General features: G+C 40.8%; 1 protein-coding gene across 1 annotated transcript in view; it reads right to left on the bottom strand.

The window, feature by feature from the left end:
- Positions 1-21128, bottom strand: part of NR3C2 (nuclear receptor subfamily 3 group C member 2) — a 341782-nt gene that overhangs the window by 58556 nt on the left and 262098 nt on the right. The window contains exons 5-6 of the mRNA XM_044224901.1: positions 19366-19710; positions 17924-18068 (exon numbers count right to left, since the gene is read on the bottom strand). Of these exons, the coding sequence (XP_044080836.1) occupies positions 17924-18068; positions 19366-19710 (490 nt within the window). The remainder of the gene's footprint in view (positions 1-17923; positions 18069-19365; positions 19711-21128) is intronic.

The raw sequence follows: 21128 nt of genomic DNA, 5'->3' as shown, positions 1-21128 counted from the left end.
AGTTTATAAACTCCTAGTTCCCCTGATTCTACTGAGGCAGTGGTTATCTCAAGGTGCAGGAGCACAGTTGAGGGGCCATTAGACAAAGGATGCCATATCCGTAAATATGGACCCTGACTGGAGCAGTATTCCTACTGCAGAGACACAGAAGAGTTTTTTTTTTGTTTTTTTTTAGAGGATTTATTTTGAGAGAGAATGAGAGTGCATGTGCAAGTGTGGGGGGCAGGAAGGGCGAAGCAGAGGGAGAGGTAAACTGAGAATCTTAAGAAGACTCTGCAAAGCCCAACACAGGGCTGAATCCCAGAACCCTGAGATCATGACCCAAGAGCTGGAGAATTAACCCACTGAGCTACCCAGGCATCCCACAGATGAGCTTTAATAAGTAGGGAAGGTCACCAAATATGGCCCTTTTTCCCCCTTTCCCTTCTCTACTTATTTCTTTCAGAAAAGTATCAACGCCAGAACCAACGCCCCCAACCCCTGCTCAAAAATTAACCTCCTCAGAGCCCTCCAGATACACAAATCAATTATTTTGCTTAGGTTTCATGGGTGGAAGTGAGGGATTGAAACTCAAATCATCTCTCATGTATGACACAGTAAAAATGGAGAATCATGTGGTTTTTGGTTCTATAAGTGTCTAGAGATGAAAGTTCACTGAATAGTTTATATATCAAGACACATTCAAGTGTGTTCTCCTCCTTCACTCTGGAGGAGGACGATCAAAGATAGCATCTACGTGTCTGTGATGACCTATGTCAAGGGAGGAAGCCTAGCACTACTCTCCTCAGTTTTGTAACTAACTTACACATTCCTCAGCACCTGCCCCAATCTTACAATGTAATCACTGCATCGAAATTAATTTTTCTGTTTATCGATTATTTAAAAAAAAAAAGAAATTCATCACAGTGATTTTATTTTGTATTGAAAGGAAGAGTATTTTTAGCTCAAGAGACCAAAGTCTTTGGGCATGTTAACTGAAATACAAAGCAACACGTTAATATTAGCCACGTTAAGCCTTTTACAGATAACATGTGACTTTAAACTTGTTTTGACTTTTAATCAAAATAAAAAATAGCTCCCTCTATTTATTCAGAATAAAGCTTGGACATTTTTCTTGCATCATTACTACTTGGTGCAATTTTGGGGCATCTGGGGGTTTCAGCTGGTTAAGCATCTGGTTTTTGATTTTGGCTCAGATCACTATCTCAGAGTCATGAGATTGAGCCCTTTGTGGGTCTCCACAATCAGTATGGAATCTGCCTGAAGATTCTCCTTCCCTCTCCCTCTGATCCTCACCCTGTTCAGGTTCTCCCTTTCTCTCTCAAACAAATAAATAAATCTTAAAAAAAAAAAAGACAGCCAGTGTCTTTCTTCAACAGAAGACTGGTTATAAAAAACAAACAACAAGAGCAAAACCAGAAAAATCCCTGAAACCCAACCCCCCAACCTCCTTCCCCTAAAAAACTACTCTGTGCAACCTCTATATAGTTCTACAGAGTTTAAACAGTACATTCCATTTACAGTCTCCTTTTTGTTTCAATTTCATACTATACTGGCAATTACCTGGCTTCATTAACTACTTAGGAAATTTCTCAAGTATGCTACAAGATGCAACATGTATGAAATATTAACATATAGCAGTGTTCCTGAAGGAAAATTTGAAAGAATGCTATAAAAAAATGAATCTTAAAGCATTATAGAGTAAACCCATATCAGGAATCTAGCATCCGACATTTGTACTAGAAAGAGCACTCATTAACAGACCCCAAAAAAGCCACTGAGTGCAAATATGTACAAAGTATTTTGCTAAACATTAAGGAAAGTTTTTTTCAAGTATGCTTCCTGCGCTCTAGAAGTTTACAGTACAGCTGGAGTGAAAATGTATATAAAACATAAAAAAGCAGCAGATAATTGATACAGAAAAAAGTAATACAGAAAAGAAAGTTTTGGGGGCAAAAAGGCCCTCTTGATTTTGAAGATAACGGAAGCCACCAGAGAGGAGGAGTCCTTCGGTTTAGGTGAGGGAGAGGAAAGGAATATGTCAGAAGCAAAGGCATAGCAGTGGAAAGACAGGACTAAGGGAAGAGAAAGGTTAATTTGGCTTGTGCAGAGTTTATGCAGAGAAGCAGCAGGAAATAATGCTGAAAACAACATTTTAAAATTAATTAGTTTATCAAGCACTTACTAATGACAGACAGTATTATAGGTGCTGGGTCTGCGAAGATAAACCAGACAGGCCAGATTCCTACCTTCTCTGAGCCTATGTCACGGTGGCAGGAGACCTACTACAAAGAACATAAAAATGTGCGATATGATGGGGAGCAGAGCAGATGGGTCTCTCTAGATCTGGCGGTCAGGCTTCTGAACAAGGAATACTTCCAGCTGAGACAAGAAGGGGAGAAACGACCACCCTCCTGCACAGAACAAATAGCAGGTAGAAAGGGTCTGAGAAAGGGATGGGCTTAGAGCCTTCAAAGCACCATAAGGAGGTCAACATGGCTAACCAAAGGCACTCATAAATCTTCTGAGGGAATCCGAACTGCACCTCATTATTTCAAACACTACTTTGTCGTGGTCGTACACCTGGATGATGGTATGTTCCCTAAGCTATGGTCCTGGGAGACACAGCAGGTGGGACTTCTTTACCTTGCTGCCTCCACTTCTGCTCTCCCACCCACTGCCAGCACGTGGTGTATGTGATCCGTGACTTCTCCCTGTTGTATTCCCAGTGCCTAGAACAGTGCTTAGTTTCCTGAAATTGTTCAAGAAACATTTGTTGCGTGAATGAACTGGATAAATATCACTTACCGCCTTCTCCGAAGAACAGTCCAAAATGAGAAGGCTGGGTTTGGTGAAGAAGGAGACAGGTCCAGGAATGAGTCAGAAGGTTTACCTGCAGTCCTAATACTCCTCTCTTCAGTGTTCTTGCCTTCCTCAGGTAGGGCAGTGCCTGACCCCTGCACGCTCATTTCAAGAACTTCCCTTAATGTGAGCAGGAACCCAGAAGCAGCACCCACAGCCAAGTTACCCATTTATTTAAGACCTTCCCTCCTCTCAAACCTTTTGCCGGAAATGTCTAGAAGTAACTTTTTGCTCTGACCCTACTTCTTATCACTACACTAGCTGATTAAAAGGAAGAAATACTAAAAAAAAAAAAAAAAAAAAAAAAAGGAAGAAATACTGTTTCCAAAGAATGGGAGAAAAAAGAAGAGAAGAAATACCTCTCGTTTGGAGTTTTGCACCTACCTTTCCTCTGCTTCCCTATGTGACTGAATGCTTATTTCTCTTTTGTAGCTTATAAAATCTCCTCAGGTTTCATTGCAGCTTTGCTTACAGTTCCCTCTGCCTTCAGATAGCAAGAGGTCTTCCCACACCCTACCTTTGTGTAACAGAAAAAATGCCATTCTGCAATGTTTCTGCCACTTGCAGGCAAGGATTGACCGTTTTCTAATTTGTGACATTGTTTTTCTTCATTCATGAGTGTCGATCTCCAAAGTCCACAGGGGTTGGGCATGAGGGAAAAGGGCAGGTGCAAACAGCAGGCAGCAGTGAGAACCATGGGGAGAGGGGCAGCATATGCACCCTCTAAAGAGGGAGCTGTGCTCCTGTCCAACTCACAAATGGCCACACCATTCTGCTGCAGACTCTGGCTTCCTCGCTGGTAGAACAGGACCCGGTTTCCATAGGGTCCAATGGAAAGATAAGGCACAGAAGGTGGACTTTCTGTTCTTTCAGTTTATCTCTTCATACTGACCCAGAGGAAAAAAACAGAAGAAATATCAGAAGACAGGAGGTATGAGTAGGGGTGTGTGTGTGTGTGTGTGTGTGTGTGTGTGTGTAAGACACAGAGAGAGGCAGAAAAAGATGGAGAGGGAGGGAGTTAGGAGGGGGAGCAGAAGGAGGAGAAGGGAAGGTGGTGGGAAAGGTTGGAGGTCAGATACTGAAAACTACACAGAACAGTGTCCCAGTGTGCACAGGAGAAGTAAGAAATCCTGTCTGGAAGCCACAGAGAGGGAAGAGAAGAGGGGAAGAGCCATTGGGGATAGAGAAGAAAAGTAAATGAAGCCAGAGAAGGGGAAGTTGACCCAGGCTCATCCTACTTCCGTGGCTCCTCCCATCAGAACTCCTGTCCCCCACCATCACTGGCTCTCACCCTGCTGGAGTGAGAGTACCAACCATGCACTACCGACCATGCTGCCTTAGGAGGGCTGGGGGAGGCCTGTCATGTCCTAACTCCATCCACTCCTGGCCTTCGTGGGGACAGCCTGATCCCAGCTGGCACAACAGTGACACGGCCTTGGTATACACAGCCCAAGTATGAGCCAGGCCTCGCAGAGCTTTAGGACCTTAAGTGAAGAGGGTCCGTAAGGGCACTGTGGCCTGGGGAGGGCCTCTCATTAAGGACAACTGGACCATGGCAGCACAATGATCCCCTACTGGGGCGACAATAAGGACAGACAGCACTCCATGAAACAGGAAATGACTGCTAACTGAGTCTATACTTCCCTCCTGGTGCTGCCATCACACAGTCAATGGCCGGGAGGAGGGGTTCACCTTCCATCACTAAGAAGCTGAGGTTAAGGAGTCCAGGTCCAGGGCAGACACACTGAGAGCGCTCACTCACAGGGGCTCAGAAAGTGGCACCAAGATTTAAACTCTAAGGTTGAGGAACCACAAAGGCAGTGCAAGATCATTCAAGAACCATTTTTTGTTGGGCTACCACTTGGTACAATAGAAACATGATTTTAAATATACTTTTGATTCTAAAATATTGGTCAAGACTTCAAAGAGAGTAGTAACACTGAACCTGCCTTTCAGAAACTTAAAAAAAAAATTGGAAGAAATTTCATTACAGGCTTAAATGGCAGTTTTAATATGTGTACTGAATTGATAAGAAATTTGAATACTTGCAGCGATCTGTAGCAATATATGATAAGCTGTTTCAAGGTACAATTGAATAATTAATCATTTAATACATATTTGAAAAGTTTCACATTTATAATAAGAAAAGTTCTATGCTAATTTAAAGTATTAACTCATATCTTCACCCCAATGTTTAATAAAAAAAGATGGGAAAGAATGTTTTCCTTAATTATTCCCTGCTCCCCATCTTTCCTCCAACTCCAATAAAGCCAGTACACAGTATAAGGATAAGATCTTTGGGAACTTTCAGATCTGTTTTACAGGAGAATGCAAACACAAAGAATCAACTATTGAAGTTTTGGTCACAGTTTTAAACATAGCAAAGCTTGTGGTATGAAAACTGCATCCCCTATCACACTTCTTTATCATAAACGTCATCCTCATAATTAGCAATGATAACTTAGAAAGCGTCTTCTAGCCTAATTGATTGTTTGCTTCATTTGGTCAATAATTCATTCATTCGGCAAATATTTAGAGTTCCTCCTTTGCCTTGGACACCATGCCAGGTGCTGGAAATTAAAAACTGATTACGACAGAGCTCGTGATTTCAACAGAGAGGTACCAGGGAAACAAAGTAGGGATACAGACACCCAAGAACTGTGGGTGCAAGTGAGAGGTGGCCTGGGCCTGTGGAGGTTGGCGGGACAGCAAGGGAGGATCCCATGAGAGCGGATCTACCTGCCACCCAATAGCATACGTTACTTCAAGTCTTGGAAGGGTACTGGCTGAGGGAAAGACCAGGGACATGTTGAGCAGACAAGAATGTGAAAGGTTGGGATGCCTGGGTGGCACAGTTGGTTGGGCAGCTGCCTTCAGCTCAGGTCGTGATCCCAGCGTCCTGGGATCGAGTCCCGCATCGGGCTCCTTGCTTGGCGGGGAGCCTGCTTCTCCCTCTGCCTCTGCCTGCCTCTCTGTCTGCCTGTGCTTGCTCTCGCTTCTCTCCCTACGACAAATAAATAAATAAATAATCTTTAAAAAAAAAAAAAAAAAAAAAAAAAGAATGTGAAAGGTGGAGGAGTCAAGATGGCGGAGAAGCAGCAGGCTGAGACTACTTCAGCTAGCAGGAGATCAGCTAGAGAGCTTATCTAAAGATTGCAAACACCTGCAAATCCATCGGCAGATCGAAGAGAAGAACAGCAATTCTGGAAACAGAAAAACAACCACTTTCTGAAAGGTAGGACTGGCGGAGAAGTGAATCTAAAGCGACAGGAAGATATACCCCGGGGGGAGGGGCTGCTGCGGAGCAACGGACAAAATCAGGACTTTTAAAAGTCTGTTCCACTGAGAGACATTGCTCCAGAGGCTAAACCGGGGCGAAGCCCACGCGGGGTCAGCGTGGCCTCAGGTCCCGCAGGGTCACAGAAGGATCGTGGGTGTCTGAGTGTCGCAGAGCTTATGGGTATTGGAACGGGAAACCCGGCTAAAGAGACAGAGCCGACAGTAAGCTCACAGCTTGGTGTTGCCTTGAACCGGTCGCAGGCTCGGGGAGCTCAGAGCGCGGCCGGAGGTCAGGCAGAGGGGAGTAACTGGGAGCTGTTCTTTGAGGGCGCACTGGGGAGCGGGGCCCCGGGCTCTCGGCTCCTCCAGGCCGGAGACCAGGAGGCCGCCATTTGTATTCCCGTCCTCCGGAACTCTACGGAAAGCGCTCAGGGAACAAAAGCTCCTGAAAGCAAAGCAGAGCGGATTACTCAGCCCGGCCCCTGGTAAGGGCGGTGTAATTCCGCCTGGGGCAAAGACACTTGAGAATCACTACACCAGGCCCCTTCCCCAGAAGACCAACAAGAAATCCAGCCAAGACCAAGTTTACCTACCAAGGAGTGCGGTTTCAATACCAAGGAGAGCAGCAGAATTCCAGAGGCGGAAAAAGCAAAGCACGAAACTCATGGCTTTCTCCCTGTGATTTTTTTAGTCTTGCAGTTAATTTAATTATTTTCTTTTTCATTTTTTTTCTTCTCTTCTTCTGCTAAAAATTTTTTTAAACTTTTACCCTTTTCTTTTTTAAATTTTTTAACTAGTTTATCTAATATATATATTTTTTCTTTTTTATATTTTTCTTTATCCATTTTCTTTTTTTTAATTCTTTTCTTTTCTTTTTTTTCTTTCTTTCTTTTTGAACCTCTTTTTATCCCCTTTCTCCCCCCTCACGATTTGAGATCTCTTCTGATTTGGTGAAAGCATATTTTCCTGGGGTTGTTGCAACCCTTTTAGTATTTTACTTGCTCCTTCATATACTCTTATCTGGACAAAATGACAAGGCGGAAAAATTCACCACAAAAAAAAGAACAAGAGGCAGTACCGAAGGCTAGGGACCTAATCAATATGGACATTGGTAATATGTCAGATCTAGAGTTCAGAATGACAATTCTCAAGGTTCTAGCCGGGCTCGAAAAAGGCATGGAAGATATTAGAAAAACCCTCTCGGGAGATATAAAAGCCCTTTCTGGAGAAATAAAAGAACTAAAATCTAATCAAGTTGAAATAAAAAAAGCTATTAATGAGGTTCAATCAAAAATGGAGGCTCTCACTGCTAGGATAAATGAGGCAGAAGAAAGAATTAGCGATATAGAAGACCAAATGACAGAGAATAAAAAGCTGAACAAAAGAGGGACAAACAGCTACTGGACCACGAGGGGAGAATTCGAGAGATAAGTGACACCATAAGACGAAACAACATTAGAATAATTGGGATTCCAGAAGAAGAAGAAAGAGAGAGGGGAGCAGAAGGTATACTGGAGAGAATTATTGAGGAGAATTTCCCCAATATGGCAAAGGGAACGAGCATCAAAATTCAGGAGGTTCAGAGAACACCCCTCAAAACCAATAAGAATAGGTCCACACCCCATCACCTAATAGTAAAATTTACAAGTCTTAGTGACAAAGAGAAAATCCTGAAAGCAGCCCGGGAAAAGAAGTCTGTAACATACAATGGTAAAAATATTAGATTGGCAGCTTTCTTTTCCACAGAAACCTGGCAGGCTAGAAAGAGCTGGCATGATATTTTCAGAGCACTAAACGAGAAAAACATGCAGCCAAGAATACTATATCCAGCTAGATTATCATTGAAAATAGAAGGAGAGATTAAAAGTTTCCAGGACAAACAAAAACTGAAAGAATTTACAAACACCAAACCAGCTCTACAGGAAATATTGAAAGGGGTCCTCTAAGCAAAGAGAGAGCCTACAAGTGGTAGATCAGTAAGGAACAGAGACAATATACAGTAACAGTCACCTTACAGGCAATACAATGGCACTAAATTCATATCTCTCAATAGTTACCCTGAGTGTTAATGGGCTAAATGCCCCAATCAAAAGACACAGGGTATCAGAATGGATAAAAAAACAAAACCCATCTATATGTTGCCTCCAAGAAACTCATTTTAAGCCCGAAGACACCTCCAGACTTAAAGTGAGGGGGTGGAAAAGAATTTACCATGCTAATGGACATCAGAAGAAAGCAGGAGTGGCAATCCTTATATCAGATCAATTAGATTTTAAGCCAAAGAGTATAATAAGAGATGAGGAAGGACACTATATCATACTCAAGGGGTCTGTCCAACAAGAAGATCTAACAATTTTAAATATCTATGCCCCCAACGTGGGAGCAGCCAACGATATAAACCAATTAATAACAAAATCAAAGAAACACATCAACAATAATACAATAATAGTAGGGGACTTTAACACTCCCCTCACTGAAATGGACAGATCATCCAAGCAAAATATCAACAAGGAAATAAAGGCCTTAAACGACACACTGGACCAGATGGACATCACAGATATATTCAGAACATTTCATCCCAAAGCAACAGAATACACATTCTTCTCTAGTGCACCTGGAACATTCTCCAGAATAGATCACATCCTCGGTCCCAAATCAGGACTCAACCGGTATCAAAAGATTGGGATCATTCCCTGCATATTTTCAGACCACAATGCTCTGAAGCTAGAACTCAACCACAAGAGGAAGTTTGCAAAGAACCCAAATACATGGAGACTAAACAGCATCCTTCTAAAGAATGAATGGGTCAACCGGGAAATTAAAGAAGAATTGAAAAAAATCATGGAAACAAATGATAATGAAAATACAATGGTTCAAAATCTGTGGGACACAACAAAAGCAGTCCTGAGAGGAAAATATATAGCGGTACAACCCTTTCTCAAGAAACAAGAAAGGTCTCAGGTACACAACCTAACCCTACACCTAAAGGAGCTGGAGAAAGAACAAGAAAGAAACCCTAAGCCCAGCAGGAGAAGAGAAATCATAAAGATCAGAGCAGAAATCAATGAAATAGAAACCAAAAAAACAATAGAACAAATCAATGAAACTAGGAGCTGGTTCTTTGTAAGAATTAATAAAATTGATAAACCCCTGCCCAAACTTATCAAAAAGAAAAGAGAAAGGACCCAAATAAATAAAATCATAAATGAAAGAGGAGAGATCACAACTAACACCAAAGAAATACAAACTATTATAAGAACATACTATGAGCAACTCTACACCAACAAATTTGACAATCTGGAAGAAATGGATGCATTCCTAGAAACATATAAACTACCACAACTGAACCAGGAAGAAATAGAAAGCCTGAACAGACCCATAACCAGTAAGGAGATTGAAACAGTCATTAAAAATCTCCAAACAAACAAAAGCCCTGGGCCAGACGGCTTCCCGGGGGAATTCTACCAAACATTTAAAGTAGAACTAATTCCTATTCTCCTGAAACTGTTCCAAAAAAAGAAATGGAAGGAAAACTTCCAAACTAATTTTACGAGGCCAGCATCACCTTGATCCCAAAACCAGACAAGGATCCCATCAAAAAAGAGAGCTATAGACCAATATCCTTGATGAACACAGATGCGAAAATTCTCACCAAAATACTAGCTAATAGGATCCAACAGTACATTAAAAGGATTATTCACCACGACCAAGTGGGATTTATTCCAGGGCTGCAAGGTTGGTTCAACATCCGCAAATCAGTCAATGTGATACAACACATCAATAAAAGAAAGAACAAGAACCATATGATACTCTCAATAGATGCTGAAAAAGCATTTGACAAAGTACAGCATCCCTTCCTGATCAAAACTCTTCAAAGTATAGGGATAGAGGGTGCATACCCCAATATCATCAAAGCCATCTATGCAAAACCCACCGCAAATATCATTCTCAATGGAGAAAAACTGAAAGGTTTTCCGCTATGGTCAGGAACACAGCAGGGATGTCCATTATCACCACTGCTATTCAATATAGTACTAGAAGTCCTAGCCTCAGCAATCAGACAACAAAAGGAAATTAAAGGCATCCAAATTGGCAAAGAAGAAATCAAATTATCACTCTTCGCAGATGATATGATACTATATGTGGAAAACCCAAAAGACTCCACTCCAAAACTGCTAGAACGTGTACAGGAATTCAGTAAAGTGTCAGGATATAAAATCAATGCACAGAAATCAGTTGCATTTCTCTACACAAACAGCAAGACAGAAGAAAGAGAAATTAAGGAGTCAATCCCATTTACAATTGCACCCCAAACCATAAGATACCTAGGAATAAACCTAACCAAAGAGGCTAAGAATCTATACTCAGAAAACTCTAAAGTACTCATGAAAGAAATTGAGGAAGACACAAAGAAATGGAAAAATGTTCCATGCTCTTGGATTGGAAGAATAAATATTGTGAAAATGTCTATGCTACCTAAAGCAATCTACACATTTAATGCAATTCCTATCAAAGTACCATCCATCTTTTTCAAAGAAATGGAACAAATAATTCTAAAATTTATATGGAACCAGAAAAGACCTCGAATAGCCAAAGGGATATTGAAAAAGAAAGCCAAAGTTGGTGGCATCACAATTCCGGACTTCAAGCTCTATTACAAAGCTCTCATCATCAAGACAGCATGGTACTGGCACAAAAACAGACACATAGATCAATGGAACAGAATAGAGAGCCCAGAAATAGACCCTCAACTCTATGGTCAACTAATCTTCGACAAAGCAGGAAAGAATGTCCAATGGAAAAAAGACAGCCTCTTCAATAAATGGTGTTGGGAAAATTGGACAGCCACATGCAGAAAAATGAAATTGGACCATTTCCTTACACCACACACAAAAATAGACTCAAAATGGATGAAGGACCTCAATGTGAGAAAGGAATCTATCAAAATCCTTGAGGAGAACAAAGGCAGCAACCTCTTCGACCTCAGTCGCAGCAACATCTTCCTAGGAACATCGCCAAAGGCAAGGGAAACAAGCGCAAAAATGAACTAATGGGATTTCATCAAGATCAAAAGCTTTTGCACAGCAAAGGAAACAGTTAACAAAATCAGAAGACAACTGACAGAATGGGAGAAGATATTTGCAAACGACATATCAGATAAAGGACTAGTGTCCAAAATCTATAAAGAACTTAGCAAACTCCACACCCAAAGAACAAATAATCCAATCAAGAAATGGGCAGAGGACATGAATAGACACTTATGCAAAGAAGACATCCAGATGGCCAACAGACACATGAAAAAGTGCTCCATATCACTCGGCATCAGGGAAATACAAATCAAAACCACAATGAGATATCACCTCACACCAGTCAGAATGGCTAAAACCAACAAGTCAGGAAATGACAGATGCTGGCGAGGATGCGGAAAAAGGGGAACCCTCCTACACTGTTGGTGGGAATGCAAGCTGGTGCAACCGCTCTGGAAAACAGCATGGAGGTTTCTCAAAATGTTGAAAATAGAACTGCCCTATGACCCAGCAATTGCACTACTGGGTATTTACCCTAAAGATACAAACGTAGTGATCCGAAGGGGCACGTGCACCCGAATGTTTATAGCAGCAATGTCTACAATAGCCAAACTATGGAAAGAACCTAGATGTCCATCAACAGATGAATGGATAAAGAAGATGTGGTATATATACACAATGGAATACTATGCAGCCATCAAAAGAAATGAAATCTTGCCATTTGCAGCAACATGGATGGAACTAGAGCATATCATGCTTAGCGAAATAAGTCAAGCAGAGAAAGACAACTACCATATGATCTCCTTGATATGAGGAAGTGGTGATGCAACATGGGGGCTTAAGTGGGTAGGAGAAGAATAAATGAAACAAGATGGGACTGGGAGGGAGACAAACCATAAGTGACTCTTAATCTCACAAAACAAACTGTGGGTTGCTGGGGGGAGGGGGGTTGGGAGAAGGAGGGTGGGGTAATGGACACTGGGGAGGGTATGTGCTTTGGTGAGTGCTGTGAAGTGTGTAAACCTGGCGATTCACAGACCTGTACCCCTGGGGATAAAAATATATGTTTATAAAAAAAAAAAAAAAAGAATGTGAAAGGTGCTGGCAGGCAAGTGGGAGGTGTCCTTTCCGCTTTCTGGTTCACCACCCACTGGGTTCACATGGCTTTTAATGCAGGTAGCCATACTTTCTTTCAGGAAACCCTCTCTTTCCTTGGGATCTCTCCTATCTCGTGTCCTTTACTGCTTCTAAAATAAGCTCAGAATTTGTATCTTTAGCTGGGACCTTAAGCTTCAGGTGTGGATAATAACTGCTTATTTACTATCTTTCCTTGACTAGTATTTGAAAGGCAATTCAATTTTAAGTTTAAGACTGGCCTCACACTATCCCTTCCTCTTCCCTTCCAAACTCTGGTCCTCTACCCTTGCTCCCCTTTCCCAGGCAGGGACACCATATCCTACCTGGCACTTAAGGCAGAGGCCTGGAAGTCTTCCTAGACACCCACTTCTCCTCCCCCTCCATTCTCTACCTGAATCTGACCACCAGCAATTCCCGCAGATTTCGCCTTTTAACATCTTGGCATTTCTCTCCATGTCCCATCACTACACAGCTCTGCATGGAGTTCCTTCCTGCTGCTGGGTCTGCACATGCTGGGCCGTCAGCCTCCATCAGTATCCCTCCTCCGGTACTCCCTCCACCTGGGTGACACTAGTTTAAGCAATGCCAAGGAAGCTTTCCCAACTAGAGCAATCCCTCCCATTAACTGCCCTCGAAGTGCTTGCCCTTTCAATACTTACAATCATGATTTTTGGATCCTTGGATCAAGATCTGTCTCCCTGATTGGACCGTATGTTCCATGAGCCAGGAACTGTCTATACATTTTCCCCCTATTCTGAAGGTACTGTTTAGAATGCTGGCAACAGTTATCAAATATTAAATATTCCTTCAATAAATGCAGGACAAAGCCTGCATGTGCAAGCAGACCCTAGCTGCAGGCCATCCTCTCTAACTTAGTAGTTTCCCTAACGATACAGGGTCTGTGATAGCATCCGATAACAGAGCCACTGATCAAGTTCTTTTTGTTGGTGTGATTGATCAAAAGGCTTTATATCATTTCCAGATGTTTTCTGGAAGTAGGTTCTCCTCTTTCTCAACTTTGAAAAACAATCTCTGCCCTATTCTTTCTAGTCGAGAGAAACCTAAAGAACTCTAGGGTGAGGTTAAGGTCAAAGGTTTAAGAACAATATAAAAGTTTCATTCTAATAATTATATAGTATCATAACATTTAACTATTTATAACATTAGAAAGCCATTATTGTGCTTCCGCTTTATCTGTATTAGTATTTTTAACAATAGGAAAATGTACACAAGGTGTATATGGCCTTTTCTATCTTTGGTTTCCTATTTATTTCCCAAACCTTTCAATTACGTTAATTTAGGCTTCAAATATAAGCTGCTTTCTCCTAAATCTCATTTGTTAAAAAGGATTCTAACACTTTAGCATTGTTCGAGTATGTATATACTCGAATATGTGCATATAATTAAGAACTAATAGAGTACACTGAAAGCATAGGCAACAAAAGAAAAAAAATAAACTGCACTTCATTAAAATCAAAAACTCTAATTTTAAATGCCTCAAGGAGTATTATCAAGAGTGAAAAGACAGCACACAGATGGGGAAAGTATCCAAAACACATCTCTGATAAGGGTTTAATATCCAGAGTATATAAAGAACTCCTACAACCCCAGAACAAAAAGACAAACCATCCAATTAAAAATGATCAAAGGACTTGAACAGACATTTCTCTGAAGAAGATCTACAAATGGCCAATAAGCTCGTGAATGGAGGCCCAACATCATTAGTCATTAGGGAAATGCAAATCAAAACCACAATGAGAAAGGACTTCACAGCTCCTAAGAGATAAATCAGAGAAAGACAGATGCTGTATGATACCACTTACATGTGGAATCTCTCTTTTTTTTTTTTTAAAGATTTTATTTATTTATTTGACAGAGAGAGATTACAAGTAGGCAGAGAGGCAGGCAGAGAGAGAAGGAGGAGGAAGCAGGCTCCCTGCTGAGCAGAGAGCCCGATGCGGGACTCGATCCCAGGACCCCGAGATCATGACCTGAGCCAAAGGCAGCGGCTTAACCCACTGAGCCACCCAGGTGCCCCTACATGTGGAATCTCAAAAAGGCTAACTGGTAAAAACAGATCACAACAGTGGTTACTACAGGGTGAAAGGAGGGGAAGGAGAGGTGTGGTTTTAAAGGTACAAACTAGCAACGAGTAGACAAGTTCGGCACACTTAATATACAGTATAGAAAATGTATGAAATATTTTATTATAATCGTCAACCTTGCTAATGGACTAAATCTTAATTACTCTTACCAGAAGAAAGAAATGACAATCATGGGATTGCCAGAGTGCTAAGTACCAGATACAATGGCAATCATATTACAATATATAAATATTGAAAATCAACGTGTACACCTTAAATTCACAGTATTATATATCAAATATATTTCAAAACCAAAAGAAAAAAAAAAGAAAAAAAGAAAAAAAAAAGAAATACAAACCCATCCCCAAACATTTTATACCTACTAGGGTAGCTATTAAAAACAAAAAACCTAGGGCCTCCTGGGTGGCTCATTTTGTTAAGCATCTGACTCTTGATTTTGGCTCAGGTCAAGATCTCAGGGTGCTGGCATGGAGCCCTATGTTTGGCTCTGCGCTTAGCGGGCAGTCTGCTTAAGAGTCTCTCTCCCCCTTCCCTCTGGTCCTCCCCTATTTCTCTCCCTCCCTCCCTGTCAAATAAATAAATAAATAAATCTTAAAAAAAAAAAAGAAAAAGCCCTAAACAGAAAATAAGTGTTAGCAAGGATGTGGTGAAACTGAACTCTTGTAACTACTGCTGCATTGCTGGTGGGAATGTACAATAATAGCACAAGTGCTGTGGAAGAGAGTATGGTGGTTCCTCAAAAGTTGAACGCAGAATTACAGTATGCTTCAGAGATTCTACTCCTAGATATACACCAAAAAGAAATGAAAGCTGGGACTCAAACAGATATTAGCATACGAATGTTTATAGCAACGTTATTTACAATAGCCAGAGGTGGAAATAACCCAAGTGTCTATTGACAGATGAATGAATAAACAAAATGTGGTCAAAGCTCTTTACTTGGTAAAGATAAATAAGGTAGTTATATTTTATAAAGTTGCAGCAAACACTGAATCCGTGAATACTGAACTCTTCCTTCTAACGAAACACAGGGTTGGGTTCTCAAGAGCCACTGATCACTTTCATCACCTGATCTATATACATAATTCTGTTGTATGTGTATTTCTGCTTAAGGGCACCTTATTAATAGATATATACCTGATTCATTAGCATTGAACTTACAGCCAACAACACAATAACTCATGCCTGAAAGACGCTTATCTAAGACCTGTATTTTTTTCCCCTAAGGAATGTCAGAGTTCCTGCTTTAGGAACACCAGATAGCACTTCAGCCCTCTGCTTAGAGGTCACTTTAAACAGTGAAATCACCAACAAAAAGCACAAAAATGCAAAAAGCATGGTACTAAATAGACCATGAAAAGGCCACTTGTTCACAGTATGAGAGCCGAAACAAAAAGGCAGAGAGAGTCTCTCGGCTGAAATGTACACACTGAGCGTCGCAAATTTATTGCTGCTCTGGGCACATCTGCGAAGGACTATGGAAGTGCTGTGTGTGTTCACTCTGGGGTTACAAATAAATGTAGCCAGAAGGTCAATTCACAAATACAGAATCTGCAAACGATGATCATCGATCCTAGGTACATACATTGGAATATCATTCTGCCATAAAATGAAATTCTGATACACGGTACAGTAAGAATGAGCCTTGAAAACCTTATGTTTCAGTGAAATAAGCCAGACACAAAAGGATACATATCATGTGACTCTACTTGGTTGAATTACCTAGAATAGGCAAAGCCATGGATTAGAGGTTATCAGGTGTTCGGGGGAGGGGAGACTGTGGAGTTCTTGTTTGAGGGGTTCAAAGTTTCTGTCTGGGACGATGAAGTCTGGGAGACTGATGGTGGGGAAGGTTGCACAGCAGTGTGAATGTGATTAATGCCACTGAACTTACAGCCAACAATAACTGGTAAAAACAGATCACAACAGTGGTTACTACAGGGTGAAAGGAGGGGAAGGAGAGGTGTGGTTTTAAAGGTACAAACTAGCAACGAGTAGACAAGTTCGGCACACTTAATATACAGTATAGAAAATGTATGAAATATTTTATTATAATCGTCAACCTTGCTAATGGACTAAATCTTAATTACTCTTACCAGAAGAAAGAAATGACAATCATGGGATTGCCAGAGTGCTAAGTACCAGATACAATGGCAATCTAAGCACACTTAGAAATGGCTCAGATGGAAAATGTTTATGTTGTATGTATTTTATGGGAAAAATTAATAGATGTACTCAATAAGACCAAACACATCATTTAAATCTCCAGTTAAAATCAAACGGAGACATGCTGGATGGCATGGAATAGAGATTCTTGTTTACCCACACTTTTAAAGCAAGGAACATGTTTTTCTTTTGGTTTATAGACCATATTTGAAAACAGGCTTCCTATTTATTAATATCAGCTGATTAATGAGGAAAACAAGTAGATGAAAATGTGCATGTCAGTTGTTTGGCCTCACTTCATGCTTTTGGTGAAAAATTATGCAGTAGAATTATTCTTTCTGACTAATTGCCGAAAGAAGAGTCACCTTGAGAACAAACAACTGATGTTCCTAATTTATATTGGAATAAAACAGTCTTTGTGTCCTACTGTATTGGGGTGAGCTGGACTTTGTAGGGAAATTGCTATGGTACCATTTTGGTATCTTGGCACTATGAGTCCACTTCTAATCTTTTGCATTGCTTTTCTGTCTTGTATTATCAATCTATTTCTTATCTGCTTCCTTCCTTCCTTACTGAAAACCCCTATTTTCCTACCTAGAGAGAGACATCTGATAGAATATGGCTGTGGTTACTATCATAATTCAAATGTTCCTTTTTTATATTAGGTGTTTCTTGACCCAACAGTTACAAAGAAGCAACTGGTGGAGATAAACGTAAATGAAATGTGCTAGTGTAAACTTAACATAGGAAGGGATTCATGGCCAAGGAAATCTCTCTTACAATTCTTTTGATTTTTTAAAATGCATCATAATACCAAAGATGTTTCACTACAGAGAAGCATTTTTGGCTTTTTTTTTTTTATGATTTCAAAGAATGGTAATTATGAGTGTCATGAAAACACATTGAGCAGCTGTATACTGTTAACAATAGAACCACTATATGAATGCGTGCTAAAACTGGCACTTCATACATTCCCATTTCCTAGAAACTAGAGAGCCTTCTCAAATGGAGTAGATACCAGAAGAGACTGTTTTCTATTAATCGTGGCGTTGTACCAGTCAAGTTTTTAGAGCCAACTGGATCATCTTTCTTTTGGGACAATTCCCACATACTATTATATGAGATATATATATACTGATTTATATATACTCAGACATGTGCATGGTAATTCTGTAAAAAGGAATTTTTAAATCCTTAAATGATAGGATTTTTTTTCCTCTTAAAAAATGCTATGTGTCAGTGGATTCTTTCACAAATATACATATGATTTATATTTAGAAAGCATTAAAAAAGCATAACAAATAACTCTGCAGTTTATTTTATGAAGGCTAATTAATAGGTACTTACTCATTAAAGACTAGGTCTGGCGCAAAATAGAGAAATTGGCTGTTGGTATGTTTGTACGATCTCCAGCTCAAGGCAAATGATGATAGACACATCCAAGAATACTGGATTAGGGTAATTTGGTCCTCAAGAGGCAGGTTTCTAAATCCTGAAGAACAGAACAATTAATCACAGAAATACACTTAGCATTTAAGTACATTCCAGGAAGAAGCTTCTTAAGGCAACCTTAAACAGTCACCTGTCTCTAACAGACTCAATTTAGTTCAACAGTCATTTAAGGAGCACCCACCCTGGGCATAGCCCTATTCAACATTTCATGCTAAATGCACCTTACATTTTCAATGAGGGTGAAGTGCCAGGACAAATAAAACCAGGGAGCTCAGGCAGTTTCATTGTGGGTAATGTCTAAAACCCTTGGTTAGACTGGAGGAATTTATATTAACCTGTAAAACTTGCTTCATTCTACTCACAATAATATTAAACTAAAGAATATTTTAATAATTGTTAACTCCTGCTAATCCGCTATCATGGTGGAAGATTTTAATTTTCGTGAATTTGGGGTGGTTGAAAAAATATCATTCCTTGTCCCTTTTCTTCTGGGGGTAATACCGGACTCTGATAAAGTTGCGGAGTAGAATGAGCGTCCTTGGCCCCCGTCCTGCCCTCTCCCACAGTCTGGTGTAGGCCTCTGATAGCTCTTCTTTTGTTCCTCTTCTCATTGCCTGTATTCCCAGGGGCAACATGATATTCTTCCATTTGTAGAGTTTTACCTGGGCAAGCTCCTCTTCAAAGAACAACTATCGGAGCCTTCCCTAGTCTTTTCTCTTAGGGCCCTGGCTGACCACAGGTAATCCAAGAAACTGCTTTGCTTAATGGACTGGGACAGTGGGATAGCCATTCTAAGTGATGTTTCTGTAGATTAATAGGGGCCTTATTAATAAAATTCTACAGCACAAAAAATGACTAAAGGAGGAATTTCAAGGACAATTTAAAGGGTGCTGGGGGTAAGATGCCGTTTTCAGAAAGAACAGTCTTTCAGGGTCTCATACCACTTACTCGGTAGGTCTTTGTTTCCTTGCTGCGCTAAGATTGGCCCTGGTCATACGATGCTGATAATGGGCTCATTGCGTTCTCACAAACAGAATGTATTTGACCTTATGAATATTTGGGGTTTGAAATGTTGTCTTTCAATCATCAACACAAGAAATGTGTATTAACAACAGAACCCGTAGCCCTAACATCCCAGGAGAAATGAGCACGTGAACAGTTTCCCTACACACTTGATTAATTTGATATTGATGGAAAAATATGGTGTGAGGATTAAACGGGGAGCTAACTCCAACTGCACTGTTACCAGTGCAGCTAACTGCAACTGCACTGGCGAAATCTGTTGCCCTGACTTCTCTAGTTTGGGATGCAGACTGTGACAGGAGAGACGTTCCTACCTGGAAGTACCTTTGCCCACTTCACCACTTGGATCATCTGTTTGCCTGCTAAGCGGTTTAGAGTGGAGAGCAGGTTCTCGGCGGTGTCTGGTTTTGAGCTGTCATAGCCTGCATACACAATCTCAGGCTCGATGTTCTCAAGGATCATAACAGGGGAAGGCGTGAGTGCTCTTGAGATCGTGGAGAGCTGAGGGACCAGCGCTGTGTTGACTGAGGGCTCTTTTGCGGGAGGGATGTACGTCGTCCCTTCCTCGGGGCTCTGGGGGGGCGGGGGCGGGGGTTGCTGCTGCTGGGACTGTTCCTCGTGAATACCTTTCAACTTGCCCAACTTCTTTGACTTTCGCGCTGTAAAAAATTATAAACGATAAGGGTAAATTAAGATTATGTTTGGGATACATCACACCAGGTAAGTTACAATTAAACACTGACTTAAACTGATGACTTTCTTTGAAAGATGTCTTGCCACACTAACAGAAATAGTCCCTTGTCAGTATTTTTCTAATACCAGGCACAGTCCTATTTCCTATCAATTAAGCAATTTAGCAATTTTATGAATAGGTACTATTAAGATTCTTATTCTATAAGGAAACAGACCAGAGGGTTAAGAATTCTAAGATCACATAGTTAACACATGATAGAGATGGGAGTTCAGAGGAAGGAAAATTATTTTGTATGCCAGTAAGTTACATATGCCTCAGTTCAATCTTACAGAAACCAGTAATTCCCGCTATTACCCACCAATGAGTTGCCAACAAGTGCCAGAATGGGTCTTACGATTCCAGTGCTGTCTCTGCTCCCTCTAATTAGCTCTCCCTGGTCCCTTTACTAGTTCTTCTTGGTGCCTCTCTACCACGTTTCCTGTTCTGGTCCATGTGCGATTGCTGGCTGCTGCACTTATTTCGTGTAAATGCTCCTGGGGCTATGCCCCAGCTATACTGAGAAGCCCCGAAACACAAAGCCTGGGTGTCCCTCCTCGTTTACAGCCCTCTAGCCCCTGGGTAAATGCTGCACTTGGAGACAGGGATGTGCAGATTTCCACTGAAATAATGGGACAGCAATCAATCCCAAAGCAATGCAACAAAAGGGAATAAATTAAGTATCTAAATGATTTCAAATGAGAGAGTTAACTACTATATGTACAGGAATTAATGCTACAAAAAAATCAGATTTAAGTTACATCAATACACCCATATAAAATCTTTAAAAACCTGTCTCACTATTTTTGATATAAACAATTCACGTTATCATATAATCTAGAAATAAAAAAATATAATACTATAATGGAATCCTACTTTAGATTTTTAGGAGAACATATTATGTACAAGTGACCTTATGTTCTGATTTGCTGAGAACAGTCCTGGTTTATGCTGGTTTTCTCAGCGTGATTACCAGAAGCACCCTGTTTACTCTTAGGAGTGCCAAATTTTGGACAATGAATATAATGTGGTCATTTTAATGAAAACCAAAGGGTCAGTATTAAGTTTAATAACAACTGTTTTTATTTCTCATTTCCTTCAAGGGCTCCTAAAACAGACAATGAGAAATGAAAGACCGGGGAGGTGGAAGGGAGACTAGAAGGCAGATGGGAGAAGGGGGTGGACACAGCTGCATGGGGGTGGATGGGGAGATGGACAGATAACCAGGAAGATGGATGGATGACTGAATGGATAAAAAGGAAAGTAGCTTAGAAATGCCAAACTAAACTTCAAGTTATGGTGATAACTTACTTGCAAACGCAAGGTTTCCAATTTTACTGAATACTT

This window comes from Neovison vison, chromosome 11 (genome assembly GCF_020171115.1).
Source record: "Neovison vison isolate M4711 chromosome 11, ASM_NN_V1, whole genome shotgun sequence".
In the NCBI taxonomy this organism is placed as follows: domain Eukaryota; kingdom Metazoa; phylum Chordata; class Mammalia; order Carnivora; family Mustelidae; genus Neogale; species Neogale vison.
Note: the sequence above shows the minus strand (reverse complement) of the source record. Positions and strands in the feature narration are given on the sequence as shown.